General features: G+C 41.1%; 2 protein-coding genes and 1 long non-coding RNA gene across 10 annotated transcripts in view; 2 read left to right on the top strand and 1 right to left on the bottom strand.

Moving 5' to 3' along the window:
• Positions 1–12570, top strand: part of LOC119551047 (calcitonin gene-related peptide type 1 receptor) — a 29129-nt gene extending 16559 nt beyond the window's left edge. Inside the window, exons 2-11 of one of the 5 annotated variants that reach the window (XM_037860161.1) lie at positions 1834–2028; positions 2840–2959; positions 5108–5214; positions 5286–5377; positions 6689–6815; positions 6894–7120; positions 7635–7811; positions 8143–8266; positions 11967–12089; positions 12393–12570. In XM_037860161.1, the coding sequence (XP_037716089.1) occupies positions 1863–2028; positions 2840–2959; positions 5108–5214; positions 5286–5377; positions 6689–6815; positions 6894–7120; positions 7635–7811; positions 8143–8266; positions 11967–12089; positions 12393–12437 (1308 nt within the window). In that variant the 5' untranslated portion in view covers positions 1834–1862 and the 3' untranslated portion in view covers positions 12438–12570. The other 4 variants (XM_037860160.1, XM_037860162.1, XM_037860158.1 and 1 more) reach the window with 4 other exon arrangements.
• A 1714-nt stretch (positions 12571–14284) lies between these two features.
• Positions 14285–15289, top strand: LOC119549204. Its single transcript, XR_005219389.1, has 2 exons — positions 14285–14509; positions 14588–15289. It is a non-coding gene; the product is annotated as an uncharacterized LOC119549204 (long non-coding RNA).
• A 181-nt stretch (positions 15290–15470) lies between these two features.
• LOC119549202 (PDZ and LIM domain protein 7) lies at positions 15471–21899 on the bottom strand. Of its 4 annotated transcripts, none has more exons than XM_037857036.1 (6): positions 21129–21899; positions 19202–19353; positions 19008–19099; positions 16624–17381; positions 16287–16354; positions 15471–16231 (listed from the first exon to the last, which is right to left on the bottom strand). In XM_037857036.1, the coding sequence occupies exons 1-6, from the start codon at positions 21333–21335 to the stop codon at positions 16144–16146; spliced, it is 1365 nt and encodes a 454-aa protein (XP_037712964.1). In that variant the 5' UTR covers positions 21336–21899; the 3' UTR covers positions 15471–16143. The 4 variants fall into 4 exon arrangements, with proteins under 4 accessions (XP_037712964.1, XP_037712962.1, XP_037712961.1 ...); XM_037857034.1 differs by lacking the exons at positions 15471–16231; positions 16287–16354; positions 16624–17381 and adding exons at positions 17841–18159; positions 18278–18450 and having other exon boundaries at positions 21129–21535; positions 21611–21866; XM_037857033.1 differs by lacking the exons at positions 15471–16231; positions 16287–16354; positions 16624–17381 and adding exons at positions 17841–18159; positions 18278–18450 and having other exon boundaries at positions 21129–21866.
• Between the last annotated feature and the right edge of the window lie 739 nt (positions 21900–22638).

The raw sequence follows: 22638 nt of genomic DNA, 5'->3' as shown, positions 1-22638 counted from the left end.
GTTTTATCCACAGCTAAAAATAATTTTCATTCTTTTACGTATATATTAAGGCTCGCAAGTATTCTTCTTCACCTACAATCGCACGAAATCTCTTTAACCTTGATTTACGGATTTTGTATAACCCTCGGGGTCTCCAATAAACTGTTTTGGCTTGAACGTTTTAGATGATTTATCCGACTTTTATCTATCACCCAACTATTTTCCAACCCACTTGAATACCAAATCGCTTGTTTATTCAATGGCTGATGCTCAGGTTCCATGTCGGGGATTTATGGGCCAGTTTGTACCGAGAAGTCGTAAAATGTAAGGGCCCAAGCCCGCCACTTTTACGGCTACGGCCAGTTAATAACCAAATTTGTCTGCTCAGCTTAAGCATTAAATTGCTGGGAGATGAGCTTAACAAAATCGAGAGCACCACCAGCGAGTTGCCCTGAGTGATGTTATGCGATTTCGGGTAATTCGTGTAATAAATATAAAACTTGCAGTATTATTACAACAAGAGTCGCAGAGCAGCGAACACCGAGCAATCATGGCAGAGAGTTGTCATAAAACGCCACTCGCTCGCAAGTGTTGTGCACACAAACTGCATTCAGTTTGCCATTACCCAACCCTCGGGGAATCCCCCATTTCTGCACAGCCAATTTGCAATCCCAGATTTTATGATGTTCGCTTCTGGAGCAGAGTTTTCTGCGTTCCTGGCACTCTTTGTGGCGTTTGCTCTTGTCACTTTGCAATTTAAGTGCAGGCAGCCATTTGCCTAAACGATAAGATTACAAAATGGAAAAGGGGGAAGCCACCTGACAGTTCTCGGTTGCCACATGCCAGCAATTTGTCGTTTCGTTTTCATCGTCCAATATCCAGAATCGAAAATCTTCGATTTGGACTGGACATGGCCGGTTTTCGCCTGAATGCACAACAGTGCCAGGACCAACGCCATGTGCATCGGCAACATCTCGGCACAAACATTTGTTTGTGCTCGAAGAGTGAATATTTGCACACACCTTATTGCTGTTTGCTGTCCACAAAAACATTGTCAACCTACGCAGGCGATTCTCATTGCAGTTGACAGACATATGCACACAGAAACTACTAAATATTTATGTGGTTTTAAAGAAATGTGCAAGTGCACAGGATAAGCCAAATACATACATGACTTTAGAAATTATTTCGAAATCAAAGGGGAGATATTATAAAATAAGTATGCTAAGGAACAGTGCAGTTAATGCTCGGAGCTATTAACAAATATACTTAGGAATTGCCGCACTTCAACCTATTAAATATATAACTTTTTGAGCTGATAAACTACATTTCATAATAGATATAAATATTATATAGCCATGTTATATTTGTTCAGTCACGAATTAGAGAATCTGGTATCCACGGATTAATGAATATTATTTTTTAGTGGCGAAACTTACTATGCATAACGATCATATTAAAGCCCCCACTTTGCAGATAAAATTGTAATCAACTGTGGTCGGTTATTCCTTCTTTAATTGAAAAACACCACTTATATTTAGATATCTGCCACAAATGCTGTTTTTAAAAAAGCTGATGCAATTGTTTAAGTTCAATTAGGTTACTCACGCAACCCATACGGCTATGTAAAAAATCAATGACTGCAGACTAAATAATTCAGTTGAAATCACTGCAACAGTATGCATCCTGGGCCTTTAACACCAGCAAGCTGTTGGAAAACCAATTAAATTCGCTTCCAAATGGACCGTAAAACGCAAAATACTTATGGGGAGGCGGACACACAATGGCGCCCGCATTTATGAGCGCTCGGAAACCAATTTGATTGACTAACGAAACTTATTTGCCACATTTCAGCGGACGCAGTGCATCAGTCGAAGGCAGCCATGAGCGAGCAGATTGGCAACGGCAACAGCAGCCCCAACGCGACCTTCAGTGGGAGTGGCAGCAACGCCGCGTCCATCGCAGAAAGTGTGGCGGAGAGCGGTCCGGACTTTGATGCACTTCGGGCCGCCTGCGAAGCGCGGCTAAATGGGAGCGGTCAACTGGCGGGTAAGTCCTGCACTGGAAGAAATAATCAGCCAAGAAGCAGTTATTTCATGTTAAAAAAATATTTTAAATTCTGCATATTGAATTATACTTGTAGACTTAGTATAACATGTATTCCTTACATTGCATAATTAAATATAAAACTATTCGAATAAAAGTAAAAATAAATAAGAGGATAGTCATATTTACTTTTAGGATTTTGGATAAAAATCATAGGAGAAAATAAAAAACTTTGCGTTTACTGCGTTTTTACCAGTGTACTTCAACATGTGCTTCCCATATGAAAAACCAATTTAAATGAAATATTTATATTTATTCCCAGGTTAATAAAGTAAATACAAAATAAACCCTTAAACAAGGCTTATAAATAAAGCAACTTAGGAGAGAAGGTTATTCCGTCAGAATTTGTTCATACACAATTACGAGAGTACTGCAAGTTACTTTAACCAGATACACCGCGTTTAATGTTAAAACTCAATTATCGTGACCAAACTCGTGCTGTCCAACTCGATTCTTGTTATTGAAGTACAATTTTTTCATTACCCCTTTCTCCCCAATGAAAATTGCTGGATTTTTTATGAATTTCACTTTAAAAACCCATTCATTTTGCTGGTAAAAAACGAAGCGAAATTGAGATTTCAGTAAGATAGTAAATATAATTTAAAAGTTCTGTTGAGTAAATATAAAAACTAGTGATGGCCATGCAGTTTAGTGCTTTTTCGCTGCGTGGTCTGGGCCCGGCCAACTGCAATTTCGGTGTCCATTATGCACGAGTAACTTTAAATTGACCTTTCCCTTTGCCCCCGACCAACAGGCTCTGCAGGACCCCACTGCGCCGGCACCTTTGATGGCTGGCTTTGTTGGCCGGATACGGCCGCCGGCACTTCCGCCTACGAACTCTGCCCGGACTTCATCACGGGATTCGATCCAGCAAGTAAGTACGCAGGGCAGGAGCTGAATTGTTTATTAAATTCCGCAAAGCTACATCCGATTCGGGGTCAGCAGGGGATCTGCATATGACACGAAAAATTGTATACGTATCTGCCCCTCTAAGGGGAGATGTGTTTGCACGGGGCAATGCGGTGGGGTGGGTAGATGGGTAGACAGACTACCCTCTAATTGGCCTCATCCCTAAGCTCATCGCTGTATACACATGAATAAAACAGAAAATACGCTCGCAGCCATGCCAAATCAATTGGAAACTTGTTATGGTTATGCTTTGATTTCGTGTCGTATGGAAACATAAAATATTCACATAACCACACAGGCGAAAGGGAGCCGGCTCCTCGAACCTCCTAGGGCCACTAAATTATCCAAAGGAGCTCGGCAAAATGCTGAAATGTTTTCGCCTGATTTGACACAATTGGCCGGGATCTCGCAGGAATCAGATGTAACGGTGAAAACAAGGCTAAATTGATTGCGGCTGCTGAGCAAAGTTAAAGTCAAGTGTGTATGTATTTAAAATGCTAAAGAGCTTTACATTTCACAGTGACTTGACGAATTTTTGTAAATGGACTACCTGCTGTTCGGAGTACAATTTAAAAGGGTAAATCCTCGTCAAGGTATCAATAATGGCCACAATAATATATTAAGAGGAGGAAGCATCTTTTCATAAAATTTTTTTAAATAGATTTCGTTCTCCTAGTAAATTCTAAAAGGGGAAACCCTTGTCAAGGTGTTAATGACGGCCACAACAATATAATTACAGATGCAAGCTTCTACTCGTATAGTTTTCCAACTCATTCTTGGATCATTAATGACAATGTGCGTTATTATCCTAAGGTGACTCGAATAATTACTCATGTTTTTGCCGTTCTGTGTATTTTGCATTTAATTCATACTAAATCGATGAGAGCTATATAAATTAATCAATTGAATAGCTGAGCACATGACGAAAACTAATTAATTATGCTCTTCAAAGGTTGATTAACCCGGGTATTAAAGCAACTATTAAAATAGCACACGCACGCTCTAGAAAATCGGCATAAATGTGTATAAATATTTTTGAAGCCATTTGTGGAATAAATCATGCGCTGCATGTCAATTTGCATTAATGGGGCGCCCAGCAACATGGAACAAGCCAACTTAAGCCCTAGCCCCGTTTTGGCCATGACCAGGGCAACGAAAATAGCCAAAGTTGAATGACTTTTTTTGTCAAGACAGAGAGCAGAAAACAAGGCGAGCGCCAAGAAAGTGCTACTTTCACTACATTTAGCTTGTGGTTTGCCCGTTGGCCTCCCCTTTTCTTTTTTTGCCTTTTGGGGTCGCCGCCAGCTTGTACAAGATTATGTGCTTTGGCACTGCGCCGCCATTAACTTTTATGGCACTTCCGGTCTCCGGATGTCGATGTGGTGAGCTACGGACGCCAACTCCCTACTTATCTGCCACACAGCGCGTATACGTGATTTTCCCCGTCTGCGTGCCAAAAGGCGATAAATGGATTCGGGCAAAGATCATCGGTAGAAAAAAATACGAGAAACGAACGACCTGATAAAATTCACCTGTGAAATTCCTCACAGAAATGTTCTTGCACTTTTTCGACAAGTGCCACTCGGTAAATTGCACTGAAAACTTGGTAATTCGCAATCGAACAGCACTCGACATGCCACAAGCAAAAGAAAGTTTTTGGCTTTGTTTGACTTGAAAATCACATGACCTGAACAACAACAGAATGATTATGCAATTTTAAATTCATACAACAAATTGATAAGGTCATATTCGAATGGCAACCGCAACTTGTTTGCGGCTAGCTTGGTGGCAGTTGCAATAAATAATGGTTAATACAATTTAATTCTCCGGCCCACCGCAAAATGTAAATATGAGCTGGAATATTTATCGAACGGTCAATCATAAAATTACACATATTTAGTAAGAATAAATATTTGTGTAGTGCCGGATTAAGCGAAATGTTGCTGAAAAAAGAAAATAAGTTTAGTTCAATTATTCATTTAAATATTTATTTAAGAGGTGTAAAAAGTGTGGTAGGCACCGCAGTCAATTATTTTTTAATTAAGGAAATTATTAAAGGGAACTACAATTTTTGTTTATTGTGAATTGACACATTAAAATGTAATTTCAACAGGATTCGCCCACAAGGAGTGTGGCCTCGATGGCGAGTGGTTCAAGCATCCGCAGACCAATAAAACATGGTCCAACTACACAACCTGCGTAAATCTCGACGACCTCGAGGTAAGCTGATCCCGTTCTCCAGTGCTATTAATTAATAAGAACACTCTACATCCTTGTGTTTATATCCCTAGTGGAGGCACAGCGTAAACCTGATCTACGAGGTTGGCTACGGCACCTCGCTGCTGGCCATCCTGCTGTCCCTGGGCATATTGGGTTATTTCAAGTGAGTATGAGTAAGGACTGTCCTCACTCCTTTGTCTTGGCCGTAAGATGACGGCTTCGTTAGGAGCAGGAAAAACCACTCGTGGGTAATGGGGCTCGATGGTCGTTATACTGCGACTTGTATTATGACGACTGGCGCCAAAAACGAAATTTATCGACGGCAAACAAATGCGACAGTGGCTTAATCAACTGCCAACCTGGGTGCTGGCCCAAATGCTCATTGCACTCACTTAATGCGGCACAATTGACGCCGGAAATGGGAAAATACTTTGTCTCTTCTCCCCAGTTTTGTCTGCTCTTGGGGACCCGAAGCAGGATATCGATTAATTTCCCAGTGCCTGCAGACCAATTAGTGCTCGGTTTGTTTATCACTCATTCGGATAGAGATGGGGCTCAGGATAATGGAGGAGCAGACAGGGAGGGATGCTACAGACAGGACGACCGACTGACAGAAGTGTTTTAAATTGTGTGCCAACGGCAAATAAAATGAGGCCAGAGACGTGTGGGAATTTGGTCCGCCCTAAAAAGTGTATAATTAAAAGTTTAATGACAAAGGAGCGTGACCAAATGAATGGGAAACCAGAGACCCTCCCCGAAAAACACATTCACTTTAAACAGCCGCAATGAAAAGCAGGGAATTTCAATTTAAGTAAAATTAAATTGAGAAATTAAGTCGTAGTGGGTCTCTAAATGAAAAGAAATACTTGGTTTTCATTTCGTTATATTATAAAATTCAAATCAATAATCAAATTGTTTCGAGTATCTTTAACAATTTTTTTAGAACTACCAACTAAAATTCATTTGATACCACTTTATTGAAACGACATTTGTTGCCTTGAAAGTGTTTTAATTTATTTTTATGGTTCGATAATTATAATTAAAGCAGTTTAATAATTTGCATACAATTTGTATAAACAAAATCGATTTATTTTCTTCATAACACTTAATGTAGATTACCTGTTGAAGATATATTTCCAATTTCAAAAATTTAAATAATGATAAAGAAGTGATTGTGATAATAGAATGCAATCTAATCCTTCGAATTGATTTGCCTGGAAGAAATCAAATTAAAATTCAGTTTGACCAGATGCCAGCAATCAATGCAATTGAGCAAGAGAGAAATGGAAATGAACTTTGGACTTTTGTCGACCAGACTTTTTCAGCCTCTGCTGTCCTATCCAATCTTCTTCACTGGCCCCTAGCCGAATGCAAATTGGTCAATGGACAAACTTGCAATTTTCTGCCGACAAAAAATGACCACAAATTCCCGCCCAAAGTAATTCATCTGCATATTTGTCTTTCGATTGCCCAGATCCCTGAAGTGCGCCCGCATCACGCTGCACATGAACCTGTTCGCCTCCTTTGCGGCCAACAACTCGCTTTGGCTGGTTTGGTACCTGCTGGTCATGCCGAATACGGAGCTGCTGCACCACAGTCCGGTAAGTGGGCCCACCTGGCGTATGCGTAACTGCGATTCAACTTCGGTTTCCGATTTCCGCATGCCGCGGACTCCCCAGATGCGCTGCGTGGTCCTGCACATCACTTTGCACTACTTCCTGCTGTCCAACTACTCGTGGATGCTCTGCGAGGGATTCTATCTGCACACCGTCCTGGTGGCCGCGTTCATTTCCGAGAAGAGGCTGGTCAAATGGCTGATCGCCTTCGGCTGGGGCTCCCCGGCCGTCGTCATATTCGTCTATAGCATGGCCCGCGGTCTGGGCGGCACGCCCGAGGAGCATGTGCAGTAAGTGAATAATTAATAGGAGTGCCTACACAGCGAAAATAGAACCCACCATAAATAAGAAGTGATTTAAAGGATTAAAATTTATAGGTACACCAGACAATGGTGCTGCAACACAAATCACAGCGGTTTTGATATTAATCTTAAATTTTATTTTAGCTGCCTAAAAGTATGCAGCCAAAAATGATAGTTGTCTCTCGGAATGAATTCATTGTACTTTTGTGTTCAAAATATAATGTTGCATACTTTTAGACACCTAAAATGATATTTTAAAGTGAAACGTATTTTTAATAAGTTTAGCATTTAAAGTGGTTTTTTAAAATATATTTTTTATGTCAAAGTGAATGTCCAAGTGAATTCGTAAAAATCAAATATACATTTTGACAATATCAAAATAGGTTTCCGATTTTTCCATGTGTGGTAAAACTATTTAGTAAATCCGATGCCTTGAAAATGCTAATCAAATCAATCAGCAATTCACCCCTGACTCATCTCGTATTCCTCGCCCACCTTGCAGCTGCTGGATGAGCCAAACCGACTACGACAACATTCTGGTGGTGCCTGTGTGTATCTCCATGTTCCTCAACCTTTTGTTCCTGTGCAACATTGTGCGCGTGGTCCTTCTGAAGCTGAATGCCCCGGCCAGTATTCAGGGCAGCTGCGGTCCATCGCGAACCATTTTGCAGGCCTTTCGGTAAGTTTTACCCTGCCCCTTGAGAGATTACTCCCGCCCCCAAAAAAAGATAACTGGCGCGACTGAAGCGTTTGTAGCCGAAAAAAAGAACTGTCGACTGGCCCACGGGGCGAATGCGTAATTATATTTTGTTTCCCTTGTATTTATCGTAGCGTGCTGCTCCTTAGAGTTCTCCCTCCAGCCATCAGCTCTTTTATTGTTTATTCGCTCTGCACTTGGAAGTTTGGTTCATTTTACATTTTAAATTACGCATACGCCGCGTTGACTTGCATGTTAATACACACGAAAAGGAAAACATGGCATTATAACTCACCCGCCCATCCTGTTTTAGGGCCACGCTGCTTTTGGTTCCTCTGCTCGGCCTCCAGTACATCGTAACGCCCTTTCGTCCTGCACCCGGACATCCCTGGGAGAATACATACGAAATCATCTCGGCGTTTACGGCCTCGTTTCAAGTAAGTAAAATGTTTTCGTTCCTGTTCTCGTTTTTTTCCGGCTTTTGTTTTGCACGCTCTCATAAAATCACTTTACGACTCTGAGATGGCTAAAAGTTATGATGTTAGTTCGCCTCATGGATCCACAACTGGAAATGCAAATAAGCCAGAATAACTGAAATACCAAACAGCAACCCCAGCTCATTAGATCCGGGGTCTTTCCGAATCAATAATGAAAGTACACGCCATGTGGAATTTTCGCCATTGGCATTTGGCTTGGTCACAGCATATTAAATTGCTGGCCGAGATTGGAGCAAAACATCCCCTAGAAAAATGTGGCAAGTTGAGCATGAAATGCACTCCAGGACGCAGGAGCTCGTAAAAGCAGCTCGAGCTTGACCCCCGGCCAAGTCAGTCCCGATAGAGCGGCATTTACAGTCAGTTAACATATTCTTCCTGGCCGCAACTTAAAGACAACGCAGGGAAACTTTCATCGGGCAGATACATTCGCATCTTGAGGTTGAGTCCCCAAAGAATTTTGTCACACTGTTGCTCTATTAAATGTTTTGCAGTTGGAGTTTAAACAATATGTATCTGCCAAGCTCCATTTCTGTGGAAGATAAAGTTTTTTATTTACTGAAAATTTTTTAAAAAAAGATTATAGCGTTAACTTAGATAGAAAATTTAGCTATTAATATATGTGTAATTTTCGATTTTGAATTGTGTATTTTAAAGATTTGGACATGGTCTGAAAATGTATATCTCGTAAAATAAACCTATATCGAGGTCAAATTTAATCAGCTTATAGAGGTACACTAGCTAGACATCTTCAAATACCTATTCATGAGCAGCCCTAAAACAAAAGAAAAATCCATTATCTTGCGAATAAACATTAAATCTTCTCGGGTGTGCCTAAGCCGCAGTCAGTAACTAAACAATGTCACCTCTGCCTGAGCCACTTTCGTCGGTGTCAATCGATTGATGAAATCTTTTATTCGCGAGCTGAAATTTTAAAGCCAGCCGCCAGGGACTTTCTTTTGCTTTTTCCATTGTCTTGTTTATTTATTTTTTATAGCGCTGCTTCCTGTTGCCTTATTTGCTGCAAAGATGGCAAAGTTTTCCCGCTGAACTCAGTGGTTGCATATAATTTGGATTTATTGTGGCAGCCGCGCTGATGATGTCGACAGTCGTAAAAGATTCCCCGCAAGTTTTAAGCTCCGGAAAGAATACCAAATAATTTTGAGTCGGGAACAGGGGATTTGCAGTGCAGGGAAATGGAAAAGCCCGAAACTACTTAGCCAGCGATGAGAATTTATACGCATGTAAACGTGTTTATTTGGTTGTTTTCGTGCCGAAATCAGAAACTTGCTGCAATTGCAAGCTTCCCACAGAGATTTTCCTCTGTTTCCGCCGGGGGCTTAGGGACATTCGTATTTAACAGATGTGCAAACAAAACACGTTCTACTTTAATTGAATTAAAAACTTTCGCTTGGCAGAAAGCTAAAGTGAAAAACAAACGTCAGATGTCAACAGAATAGTTCTACTAAAATGGCTTGGAATGCTCTTATAGTCCTTACTTCTTTCCAAATATTTTAATTCAACTAATTGACTTTCATAAGCTTTTCAGTTGGCTGGGAGAAATGGTTTTTTGAAAATTAAATTAAGTTAGTAATGGCCAAGTCTGTAATTAAGCGAGAGTATTTGGACAGCTTTAGGAAGTCCCATGAAAATATATGAAAAAACATTAATCCGCCAACTTTTTTGAGAAGCACTTTTAATAAATGACTAAAACTGCAAAAAAAACAAAGAAGAATAGTTAAAACGGAAGCTTTATAAATGGGACAAAAGAGAAGAAGAAGACAACGCAGCAGGGCAGCAAAATAAATGAAAAAATTGAATACACCAACGTCCTGTTCACATATTGGGTGGGTATTGTGCTCTACATGCAGTACACATTGTCCATCCGTTTTGTGGTCAAGCGTTTTCCGGAACCCAAGCAACTAAACAGCAACAAACTATAAAGAACAGGAACAGGTTTACATTACAATGTGTGCAGAAGCATCATAACATAACAGTTTTAGTTTCAGAAATAGCAAATAACCCACATGCAAGAATAAGTGCTAACTTTATGATTATAAATTTTGAAAGTAAGTAACTGCAGAAGTTTTTGGCCTCAGCATTACTGCAATACTTTCGAGGAATAATAAGATCCCTTTAACAGCCTCCAAATTTGCGACATATTTTTTGAACAAGTTGGTAAAATTTAAAATGTTTGACCATTTTTGATGTTAGGTATTTTAGAAACACCCCTGATTGTGATCGATTTAGTAAAATCTAAACGCCAGCCTTTTATTTGCAGGTCTTCAAAATAATCTATGTGCCTTAAAGGTGAAGGGTCAAGGATCAGGAGCCTAGAGCTTTTCGTTACCTCGACAAAGCCGTCTCTTACGAAAATTAAATATTTTTTACATAATTTCTATAGCCCCAGTTCCCATTTGCACCCTACCAGAAATCAGATTTACCTTTAGTAATTATATGATTTCACTGCATATTTGCATACGACACCATTCTCTTATTCCAAATCTGTGTATGCTAAAGCAGATAGTAAATTGCAATATGTATATATATAAGTAATACAAGAAAATTAATTTTAACATTACTTATACTGACATTATAAGTAAGACCGTCAATTTGAACAAATCAAAAACTTTTAAAAACGATAAGGTAAAAAAAAGTCACCTTGCGCCACCATTACTCGGTAACTTTCTCCAGTTTTCGAAATATTTTAAAAATTATGTTTTGAGTAGAAGAAAGTCCACACATCCATGTATCGACAATCATTTTAAGTGGAACTGAAGTTGTTCACTTGCAATCAAACAACAAATGACTTACTTGCAATATGCTGTGAGGCAACTATCCCCATTTTTATTATGGAAAGGCAGGCAAAAATGGAGGAGTAAGTGGATGGCAACTGTGGCTGATTGAGTCCATGATGGGCCTCCGTGAGTAGTGGCAATCAAAAGAAGCCCCGCTCCGAACTGCTAACCAGAAATCCAGGCGGCGGTCAATGCACGTACCCGGCCATACATTAAATATTTACATATATATATGGCCCACACAAATGCCGGCTGCGACAATCAGGCTGAAAGTGGCAAGACAAATGGCAAACAGTGGGATCGGATCGGGAAGGACCGACGAACGAAGGACTCACGGCTCGTTGAAGTGGTCGTCTGACAGGCGAAATGAATACCGAGCCATTTCGGTGGAGGGGCGGGGGAATAACCAAAGGAACAAGCAAAATTGTATTATGTTTTGTATTAGGTCCAACTGACGACCAACAAGAAGGGAGCGGTAGGAAACAGCATGTATCGACTATTTGTATACCTTGGAAAAGCATTTGTTGTATGCAAAGTAAGTACAGTGTTAATGGGTTTGCTTAACACACATTAAATAGGGGTTCCAAAAAGTCACTAGGGCTTTAAAATGACTTCCCCTTAAAGTATCCAAGAATGTTTTAAGTCAAAGTAATTTATTCCATTACCTCGTTTAGACGAGATACCAAGACAACTGAATGGGCAAAGATACCAAATTATGATACCCGCTTGCAGGGCCAGGGTACAAAAGGGACCAAAGTAATAGGCATTGTAATAAGGACAACTACGATAAGCCCCGGCGATAACTTGGTCTGCGCGCTCACTCTAGACATATTCTATTTTTGCAGGGTCTGTGCGTGGCCACTTTGTTCTGCTTCTTCAACGGCGAGGTGATTGCCCAAATGAAGCGCAAGTGGCGGATGATGTGCTTCAGCAACCGACCGCGGACCAATTCCTACACAGCCACTCAGGTCTCGGTAAGATTTGTACTAAAAGCTTCACATGCTTTTCTTCCATCCTTTCTCTCTACTAATTGTGTACCACGGGTTACGGCGCGTATGAGTAATGCAGCAGCACTAGCACACTTTAGCACTCACAGTTTATTGGCCTATACTATAGATACGCATTAATCGCATGCAGCTATGAAAAGAAATAATAATACCAATAGTACATATGAAAACAGAAAGATTATATAAGACAGTTACAGAAACCGACGCACCGTTGCCAACTGGCCAACCACCATGATAGCAAATTCTCAGTTCTTTTGATTGTAGTTCGTGCGCTGCGGACCGCCCCTGCCAGGAGAGGAGAAGGTATGACTAAAGGACATGTCGGCCAAGCGACGCGCCTCCTCGGGCCCCCAACATCACCACCAGGGCCAGCAGTCGTCCTCGGAGCAGCAGAGAGCCCGCAGCCAGAGCCTGGCGGGTTCGTCGTCCTTCCTCGACGACTGGCGCGGCCGGATGCCGTTCCTGAAGCGCCGCCAAACCATCGACAACTCCCGCCAGAGCCAGCCACTCATGGAGGAGGGGGAGCCCGCCGGCGGAGGTTCAGCTCCCCTGGCGAAAACCGGGCCAGGAGCAGGTGCCGCCGACAGGCCGACAATGATGACGACCATCGCGGAGGACGTTGCAGAGGCGGGCACGGCGGGAACATCCGACGCAGGAGCAGGAGCCACCGGGGAGGAGGAGGAAAATCATCCCAATGGCAGGGGCACTGTCATCGTTCGCATGGAGAGAGCTGGCCAACAGCACATGGCCGATGAGGCGCTTTAGATTAACCCCTTCGAGTCACACAACATCTCATAGTTTAAGCCACCGTTACCAAAACCAAAACAGGTCAAGAACCCGCAACCCCACCAAAAGCAACAGCCCATTGAACCCAGTTACTATCGCGAAGGGATGTTTCTGAAATTCCTTGAGGCTACAAATAATAACTCGGGTGTCTTTTGGTAGGCAGCTAAAAAGAGCACAATTGTTCATTTAACTAAGTATTGCTGTCGTTTAATGTTTAAAGACTTCGTCGAAATTTATTCAAAGTAATATTACTAGCACTAAAATACTTCTGTGCTTTCAAAAACACTTAACTTGTTTAATTTAGAAGCAAATATAAGATTATCTTATTATAAACTCGTTTCAAAACATTACGATATGCAAAATGACAACGCATATTGCATAGCATACTTTCAGACACCCGAGATATTGTAGGAAACCTCCGGACAACTTCTTAAACACCCATAATAAATTCCTTCGCCGGCAAGGCTGAAATGCATTTCGCCACATTTTGCACATGCTAAATGTTAAGTTTTTATAGTATATTTTCAGTTTTCCTCGGTTTCCTCAGAATGCAAAAGCGAAATAAATTTCAGCCTTTTCCGGCAACGGACCCACTTGAATGAGAACATATTTATTGTACCTATGAATGTAAGAATTTATGTGGATATTAAATATCATTGTTGTCTTAAGTGTTAAGTGTACCCTAGGAGTAGTTCCCAGCTCCCCTCCCCCACATATATCTCTCTCTCTGTGGTAAGCTGAGCTTTCTGGCAATCGCTTTTAGTGTGTCTATGAATGTACGCAAATGTAATAAAATTTTAATTATATGAATGTTTACTGAACATTTCAAAGTTCCACTGACTTTGCTCTGCTCTGCTAATTAGTCAACTTTCAGGTTGTTTAATGAATCTAGGATACGTCTGTCAGCAACAGCCAGAACCACATCGCAGCCCGAACCTAATGCTCATTTAATGAATGCCATTTGAAGTGAGTTCCCCACCTTTGTTCCCCATGGACGTTGGCCAGGTCAGCCGTCCTGGTGATGAAAGCACAACAGGTGCTTTCGAATTCCATTTAACCCAAAGCAGTTTGTGCCACAAATTGAGGCCTAATTCATGTTTTGCCCTGCCGTAAATTGGTGGGCTTCAGTAAAAACAAAGCTTATAAAGTTGGAAATGGTATAATAGCAGTTGGCACTTTCATTAGGGTACACAAAGTTCGTAACAACCGGTAAGTATTAGACATTTACTAATTGATGGTATTTAACTACTGATAATACCATTTGCATTTATATGAATAAATGATAAGGGGACTATTATTTATTTGCAACCCTACATTTTCAAAGATTCCATTACACACAAGTAGTAAAGTGCTCGAATTAATTGTAGTTATTATTGGGCAGTAAAAATATAATAATAAAAAATATGTGGAGACGACGTCTCCTTTTTTTCTTCTATTCTTGTTATAACTATATCTTGTATTCTTTTCCCAATTGATCAAAATTACAACTTGTTTTTGAAATAATAGTATTTTTTAGACGCACTACAATTAAAGAAAGTTTATATTAACTATGCAAAGCAAAAGCTGTTAGTAAGCTAAAATAAATAAAATTTCTTGTAAGTTAGGACATTGCTAAATGATTAATGAGCAGTACAAAAAGTAATATAGTCTTATATTTATTTTCTCATTTTCAGAAGCCCACTGTTTATGAATCTCGGTGTGTCAGCTTTTCTCCCGTAAACTTTGCGGCAACCTGGCTGAAAATGTGTTCTGGCCACCAGGACACTCAACTGCAACAAAGCCATTGCAGTGCTGTCAACATTTGTTGACACTTATTGAGCATTGTCCGTTGAGGTCTGGCTCTGGTTTGGCCATTTCCGTTGGTGGTTTTTTAATGACGTCCCTGCAAGTGGGTGGCGGTGGGTGTGACTGCCACTGCGACTGTGTTTGTGTGGCAGACACGTGTCCTCGCTGTTTCCCCATTGTGCGGCACAATGTTTTATGCATGTAAAGTGTGTGCGATAAGTGGCAGTTTCACATTGTGCACTATCACACTCCTGCCCTCAGAAACTCATAATTCTACGGATTATTCGCGCCCGAAAGCATAGAGAACATGATGCTGTTTTCAGCCAGGTTGATGTGGCTCATTCGCCACGTTCGCCCGCCGAAGTAAACTTTTCCCATCAGCCAGCAGGCAAATGAGCTGTTTAATTCCGGAGCTGTTTGTTTTCGTAGCTGCCACCGAAAGGAAACCCCACACAAGGGAAAACATTTGTGTTATGCAACTAGCAAGGATCTTGTTTCACTTACTGACTTAATGTTGCTTGCATTTGCAAACAATTATCATGAAGTTGCGTTACAGGTTTGTAGAATAATTAAAAACTTTTCATTTAATATATGAAATGGGTTATATTGTCTTCGTATACATTTTCTGGTAACCTATTTATTAAATTACATTTTCCAAGACAGAAAATATTCCTAAAAATTTTAAAAATGTCTAAAATTTAAAAAGGTTTGCTAATATTAGGCAACTTCTTTTCAAAAAGTGAACCAATATTTAAGAAATGGTTTTAAACTTTTTAGTTTGAGCTTCAACCTAAAATACAATTTAATAAAACCGTTTAATTTCGAAAAGATGAAACGAACTTGGCTGGTTTTTAAGTGATACTTGGGCAAAAGCCCTAAAATAAAGGTAAATCTCAAGGAATTTTGGCATCGTCATCGCCCGTCCTTGTATCCTGCGTGACTCGCACGTCCTGTTGTCGGAGGGATAAGTGCATTCCGTTGGCCTTCAGACGGAATTTATGGTGCGGTGGGTCGGGTCGCAAATAATGCATAAACCTGGCCAAGTTGCAAGTGCCAGTTGGAGAGCTGGGTTTGGTCTGGTTTGGGTCTGGGTTTCGGTTGTGGTTTTGTCTTGATTTTGACTCTGGCTGCGCGTTTGACTTGACAGTGATTTTTCGGCATCCGGGAGAGTGCACTTTAATTAAAAATTTTGCCCCAGTGAAAGGCTGGGTGTGAAGTGTGTTTGAATAGAGTTTCTCATACGCCTGGGTGTGCGGCTTTTAATTGAAGCGCTGCTAAAGTTGAGGCTGCTGTTGTCGCCTGTGTATTTGCATAATGAACTCAATTAAAAGTTGGCCGCTTCACACCCACACTCCGATGTCGGGTTGTTCCCCCCATGGGTTAGACTTAGGCTAATGGCAGGAACTGTTTAACGAGGGGTCGACTCCTTGCTCCCTCTACGAATTTACTCCTTTTTGTCCTTGAGCAGCAGCTGCATCCGCTGCCCCACCAATCCCAGTGGCTTTCGTGCCACCAAATGGCACGTGGATTGCCTGAAATGTGTGGGTGTTAAACTGGGAAGTTGATGTGTCCTCATTTCCCACTCACTTGTATATGATTTTCTCACGGTCCGCCCAGGGCCAAGATCGCTCCAGCTTATCCAGTCTGAAGAGCAGCTGTAAGTAGTGATGGCATAATGGTTTTATCTATCTTCTCGCAAATAATCGGGTATTTAAGACTTAAGTCTTATAAAAAATAATGTTTCAAAATAAATATACTTAATTGTAAGCTAATACATTTAAATACTGTTAAATGAAATACACTACTAAAATTCTATTACTAATATAATTCAATTTTTTTTTTTAAAGTTAACTGGTTAGCTTTGAATAATCAGAATACGTGGTGTACATCTGAATATATTGTTTGAAACAAGAGATCCCATTACCTTTTGTGTCTGCCCTTCAGCAGACTCTTGGGAAGGTGCCTGCGGTGTGGGCGTGGCCGGGCGCACCTTTGGTGGCTCCGGCTCCAAGAAAGGCTCCTTCTCCATGAAAGGCTCCTTCTCCCTCGGCTGCTTCTCCTGAGGCATCTCCTTCGCCTGATGTCCCACTGGCAGTTCACCTTCGGCCTCGGCATCGTTAATACGCAGCTTGGGCACATTGCGGAGGTTCCAGGTGTAGGTGGTGTTCAAGAAGTCGCTGTCATCTTCGTCCTCCGTGGAGGAATACGTATCCTCGGCTGGTGCCGCTGGCAGTCTCATAAAGTAAACCGTGCTGGCAGGCTCTTCCTCGTCATCGGATTCCGTGTCATCGCTTGCCTCATTTACCGGATAATTGGCTTCCGATGCATAATCCGATTCCGGGGTAACATCCTTCAGCAGCTTTGATTGCCTGCCACCTTTGGGGACATCCTCCTGCTCATCATCGTCCTCCTGCACCTGCACCAAATCATCCTCGTCACTCTCAGTGTCACCCGCCTGATCCCCATCCCTCAGCTCGAAGTCAAGGGCATCCTCGTCGTAGGAGAACTTTCGCTGCACATAGGCCTCCTCGTCCTCGTCCACCTCCGAATCACTCATCCGGCCAAAGCTCTGCGACACGGTGGCCAAGGTGGAGCACAGGATTCTCGGTATTTCGGCTATGGCCGACAGCTTTCGCTGCATCTCCAGAAGCCGCATCTCAATGGAGCTGGCTCGGATGCGTCCTAAATGGAATCCATCAGTGGGCAGTTGCATTTTTGAGGACTTCGATTTTATTAAAGTAACAAACACAGACACAAAATATTCGATATTATGTACAAGAGTGCACAGAAAAAAAGGGATGTAAGTCAAGAATATTTGTATCAGAGATATTGGACGATTATACAAATCTAAAAACATTTATGCAATCTAAAGATTTTAATAGAGTGTGTTTTAAATTGAAATTATCCCAACTCCGCTGACAATAATAATCAGATTTACTACTCAAAAAAATATTATTATAAGAAAATAAAATCAAATGTTTAATCCTTTCTAAACAACCTAAGCATTCAATCCGTAATATGCCATTTGGTTTCCCGATCTAGTATTCTGGATTTTAATTTACAGCTGCTGATAGCCTTTAAAAGGTTATAATCTCTTTCTAAAAATGTTAAATGTATTTGTTGGTTTATTCAAAGATGTAATAAATTTTTAAAATATTAAGAAATTTATTTTGAAACTTTTACTTAGCGTTAAATGTCAAATGTTAAATTCAATGTAATGAGGAGCTCGTCTCTTCTGAATATTCTCCATTTATAAATTATATTATTTTTCAGTGCGGAGTTAGGGCTGCGGGGTTAAGCCGGTACGGTAAGCTGGGAACTCGGCTCCTCACTTGGCCTTGGAGGCACTGGGCAGGGCCATCAGCATGTTCTCGATGGTGTTGCTGCGCAGCTCCTGGTTGTCGCCCACCTCCGCGAAGAAGCGCCGGATGTTCCGGATGATGCGATGGTGGGGCAGCTCCTGGATCGCGGGGACACAACACGGGGACGCAGAACACGGCGGAAAATGGAGAACGGAAAACGGAATAGGTTAATTTCGATGGCGGGGTTGTTGGCATGCAATCGTGTGGGTGGTTCACCTGCTCCTCCTCGTCGGACGACTCGTCCTCGCTGAGCTCAATGACCACCTCGTTGCCCTCGTCGTCCAGCTGGGTCTTGGTTTTCTTTTTCTTGGGCTTCGGCGGCTCCGGGGGGTCTTGCCACATTATCGGATGCCAACAACGCGAGCCAAGCAGGGGGGTTGGGTGGAAGTCTACAAAAAGATACAAAGCCAAGTGAGAACGGGGCTGCTCGGGAAAACAAGGGATCAGAATTTAAGTATACATTCCCAGCCTGATTTGATCTATGGCTTTTAAACAAATCAGAATTTAAGGATTATTGTATTCTTAAAGGATGTAAAATGTTTGTAAGTATTTCATTCTAGTAATTCTAGCCAGATCTAACACAAATTTCACCTTTATTTAATAAAATGTTAATTTTACATACGTACATTTATGTTGGGTTATATTGACATGTAGCAAATTTTTAAATGACTGTTATTAAATAAATTTTATTATAATTCGCATTATTCTGATTAAAAAAAAAAACATAAGTTTGCAAGAGTTCACACAACACAAAGTAAGTATCGGAAAAGAAACATATATATGGAATTCGGATTCAAAAACTTGTATTAACATTAAATTAGCATTTACGACGTTATAGGGATGAACCACAACTTCATGCCACTTTTTTTGAGCAGTCAGGGATGGAAATTAAGTGTTCTGGGGAGCCATGCAAATAAAGTGAGCCCCGGGCGGCCTAAGTACTCACCACTGGGCGGCGGCAAAGGCTTCGGAACCCGCATCACAATCGACTTCTCCTCTCCGGCCTCGAACTGGCCCATGGGATCGTCCTCGTCCATGCTGCGGGGAATGGGGACAGACAGTAGTTTGCTCGTTACATAAGTTAAACGGCCCAAAGCCTCCCAGACACACCGCGTGCCAAGTGCATCTGGGGCAACCTACTTGCGCAGCAGGAAATGTATCTTCTTGGGCGTCGAGTTGATTTTCTCGTGGGCCTGGGACAGTGTCAGCTGCGAGGCGTCCTCCTCGTTAATCTCGAGTATGATGTCGCCCAGGCGAATGCCCGCTTTATCGGCCAGGCCGCTGGGGGTCACCTGCAAGGACCAAAGGATGTCGATTGAAACTGGGAGCGTGCGATGCCGAAACCCGCCGGGTCCTCTCACTTTTCGCAGATCAAACAGCCGCAAAAACCGCACGGTGCGAGTTTCGAGGCGCAATTGAATGGATATCTGCGTACTTTGAGTTTAGGTTCAGAAAATATACGCGATGCGCGAACGACAGATACAGATGACATGTATACGAGATGAGCTGACTGAACGGCTGCTCCCAAAAGAAAAGACCCGAAATAATGAAAAACCATAAAAACTGAAAGCAAATCAGACACAATGCGGCGTTTTTGAATATGCCAGACTCGACTTGGTGTGTTCCCTCGGAAGAAAATCTACTGCGCCTAAACATTTAACTTTTTCTCTTTGCAATCAAAAATCCTAAATCACATAAAACCAATATACTATGCATTAATTTTTCCCGAATTTAGAGCTTTCTTGCGTTTTATTATTGGCAACTAGCTTGGTAAAACGTCATATTTTTCCCTTTAGTTGCAACCCGAGCACTGAGTTCATCAAACTGTTCATTCGTTGCCCTCAAAATGATTTAAATTCAAAAATAAACAACAACTGATATTTTCTTTGAGACTAAACGCGAAACGTCAAAAGTAAAATGTTGCACAAAAGCCAAAAGCAATACTAATAGGTTCGCTTTATGGGAAATCACTTTGTATACATATACGATACAGTCCGTGTCATTTTAATAAGGTATACACATGTCTAAAAAACAAAACCTAATTTGCACAAATTAGTTGACATTATATCTGTTTATCAATAACTGTAATTTTATTTTTTTTTAATTTCACAATAGATGAGTAATATACATTATGTTTTTTATGACCCCCACCGTATGCATTTTGTACAAGTATACCAAGAAGTAGTGGAACTCGGCTAACCCAAATATTGTACATTCACTCGAGACTCAAGTGAGCCGAAAAGAGCCACTGGGGAGAACAGACACGACAACTAAAAGGCTAGAAAAGACTTAAAGACTGAAGACTTAGGACTGAAGACGGGGTGCGGCAGGTGCAGATGCCACAAACAATAAAATGTTCGCTTCTATTTGGCGGCAGCCAATTTGCATTCGATGCGACTTCGTCATAGCATAATTGGAATTCAAATTTGACGTGGGTTGGGTTGTTGCCGATCTGGCCCGCAACCAAAAATTGGAAACAATGACGAAACCTCAACTGCAGCGCGGGAGGTGCTACAGTAATAATTCTGTAACTGAAACGTAAGTCAGCAATTTTAACATTTTTCAAGTTTTAAGTTCAATAACAAAAATATTTTACTATGGCTCTTCGCATAAAAGAGTAAAACGGAAATCGTTGTTAAAAAACGTTTTAAGTAGCTCAATCCGTAGCTTAAGTAGTTCTATAAGTTTCCACTGGCTTAAGCATAAAAAAGATTTTCTGCATCGTATTCCTATTATTAACATCAAGGCTCTATCTTAATTATTTAACAATTAATATTTTTCTATTTTAACTAACATACCATATAAACAAAATATAAGAATACTGTCATAAAATGATTTTAGTACTTCGGCACTATGGTTAACAAAAAAATTTTTTTTTTTCTAGTTTCTAAAATATTGATGAATGAAGCGGAAAATAGCGTTTTTACGAGATGTTTGACTGTATCAATAAAATCGGTTCACTGGAGCCAGATGGTTCCGTTCCCAAGCCCCCACCACCCTTTATCGAATCCCTGTCCCAGCCCGATGGCAATCACAACCATAACCAGTAAATATAACCCCAACTCACCTGGAAGACTGTCAGCGGCATGTGGAACTCCGCTCCGCCGGTGATGAGGAATCCCCACCTGCTGTCGTCCTTGGTGGCGTACGCCTCCGAGTCGACATCGAAGGCAGGATAGCCATCCGTGTCGCCGATGCCGCAGGACACCTTGATAATGGGCGCCTTCGCCTTTGTCTCCGGCGTCGAAAAGAGAAGTCCCAGTGGCTCCGGCATTGTTATTTGTTTACCCGTACTCTTCCGAAGAGACCCCGGATCTCTTCCTACCCGCTGGTTTTATTTATAAACTGGCACTCTTGCCGGCGGCACTCTTGCCTTTCTATTTTCCACTTTCTATTGCTCTTTTCCTGCGAAACTTTTAGTTGCTCTTTTCGTAATAGTAGTTCTTGCTTTCCCAATAGCTTGTTTGCGTTCGCCTGTCAAAAATCCGCCCGTGCAAAAATATTATTCGAATTTTGCCGGCTTTTTGACACAACCTCAATTTCGCTTACTTGCAACTTCCAGTTCGACAGAAAGACCTACTTGAATACTTGAACTTTGGCCAATTGTGCGACTTATATAATCAGCAGTCACGCATTGCACAATCCGAATGTCATTAAATTTTGGTCTGCAAAGCGCTGAAAACTACGGAAACTCCGAAAATTTCAAATAACCAAGACCTCAGCTATGAATGATAATTATGGAAAGTGTATTTAACGCTTTTTGCCACTGCCTGTTTTTTTTTGTTTGTGCTTCTTTTTCACTACCACACGACTGCACTCGACTTGGGCAACTAAAATAATTTTCGAGAAGTTTTTCTTTGTGGCTGCATCTTTTCCATTTGCCTCGTTCTCTCTCGCAATTTTTTCTCCTCCTCTTGGTTAGTTTTTCCTTTTTTTAGATAATGTGCCGCCACAGAACTGTTGCATTTTTTGTTACTTCTCGCCAAATTGAATAGTTTTTCCTAATGATTTAAAGCCTCTTTAAACACCAAAGAGCCCACTATAGTAATAAACATCGGAATGGTAGCATAATCTGTTTCCCTGTTTAGCAATGCTATACAATTATTAAACCTTGCACAGCCTTAAAATAAAGCCACGTAGACTTAAAGTTGGTAATGAGATTGTTGAAGAAAATAACAGATGTTGAACCTCTTAATTTCTTTATGGAATCCAAGGCTACTTACACGCTACTCACATTTAAGCTTGTAAGAAAATCAATAAATATGGATTACTTAAAGCAGCTAGATAAGGTGTTTATTTTGTATTGGCTTATTACATCAATCAAAGTATCATAAATAAAATAATAAAATGGTGAAATAGATAGAAATCGATTTCTATTGGAATTGTAAAGAAACTGTAAGTAAATTAAAGCCATTGTGTTCAACTTCATTCAGGAACATGTCAACGCCCAAGTATTACGGCCAAACAGGCAACTTGAACGTGCCAAGCTCACAAGCAAAGTATTCGCTTGTCAAATAAACAAGAATGGAAAATCAGAAATTCATGTGAAAGAATTTCAGGAGAAAGCCCCACAACAA

This window comes from Drosophila subpulchrella, chromosome 2R (genome assembly GCF_014743375.2).
Source record: "Drosophila subpulchrella strain 33 F10 #4 breed RU33 chromosome 2R, RU_Dsub_v1.1 Primary Assembly, whole genome shotgun sequence".
In the NCBI taxonomy this organism is placed as follows: Eukaryota; Metazoa; Arthropoda; class Insecta; order Diptera; family Drosophilidae; genus Drosophila; species Drosophila subpulchrella.
This window is presented reverse-complemented; position numbering and strand designations above follow the sequence as displayed.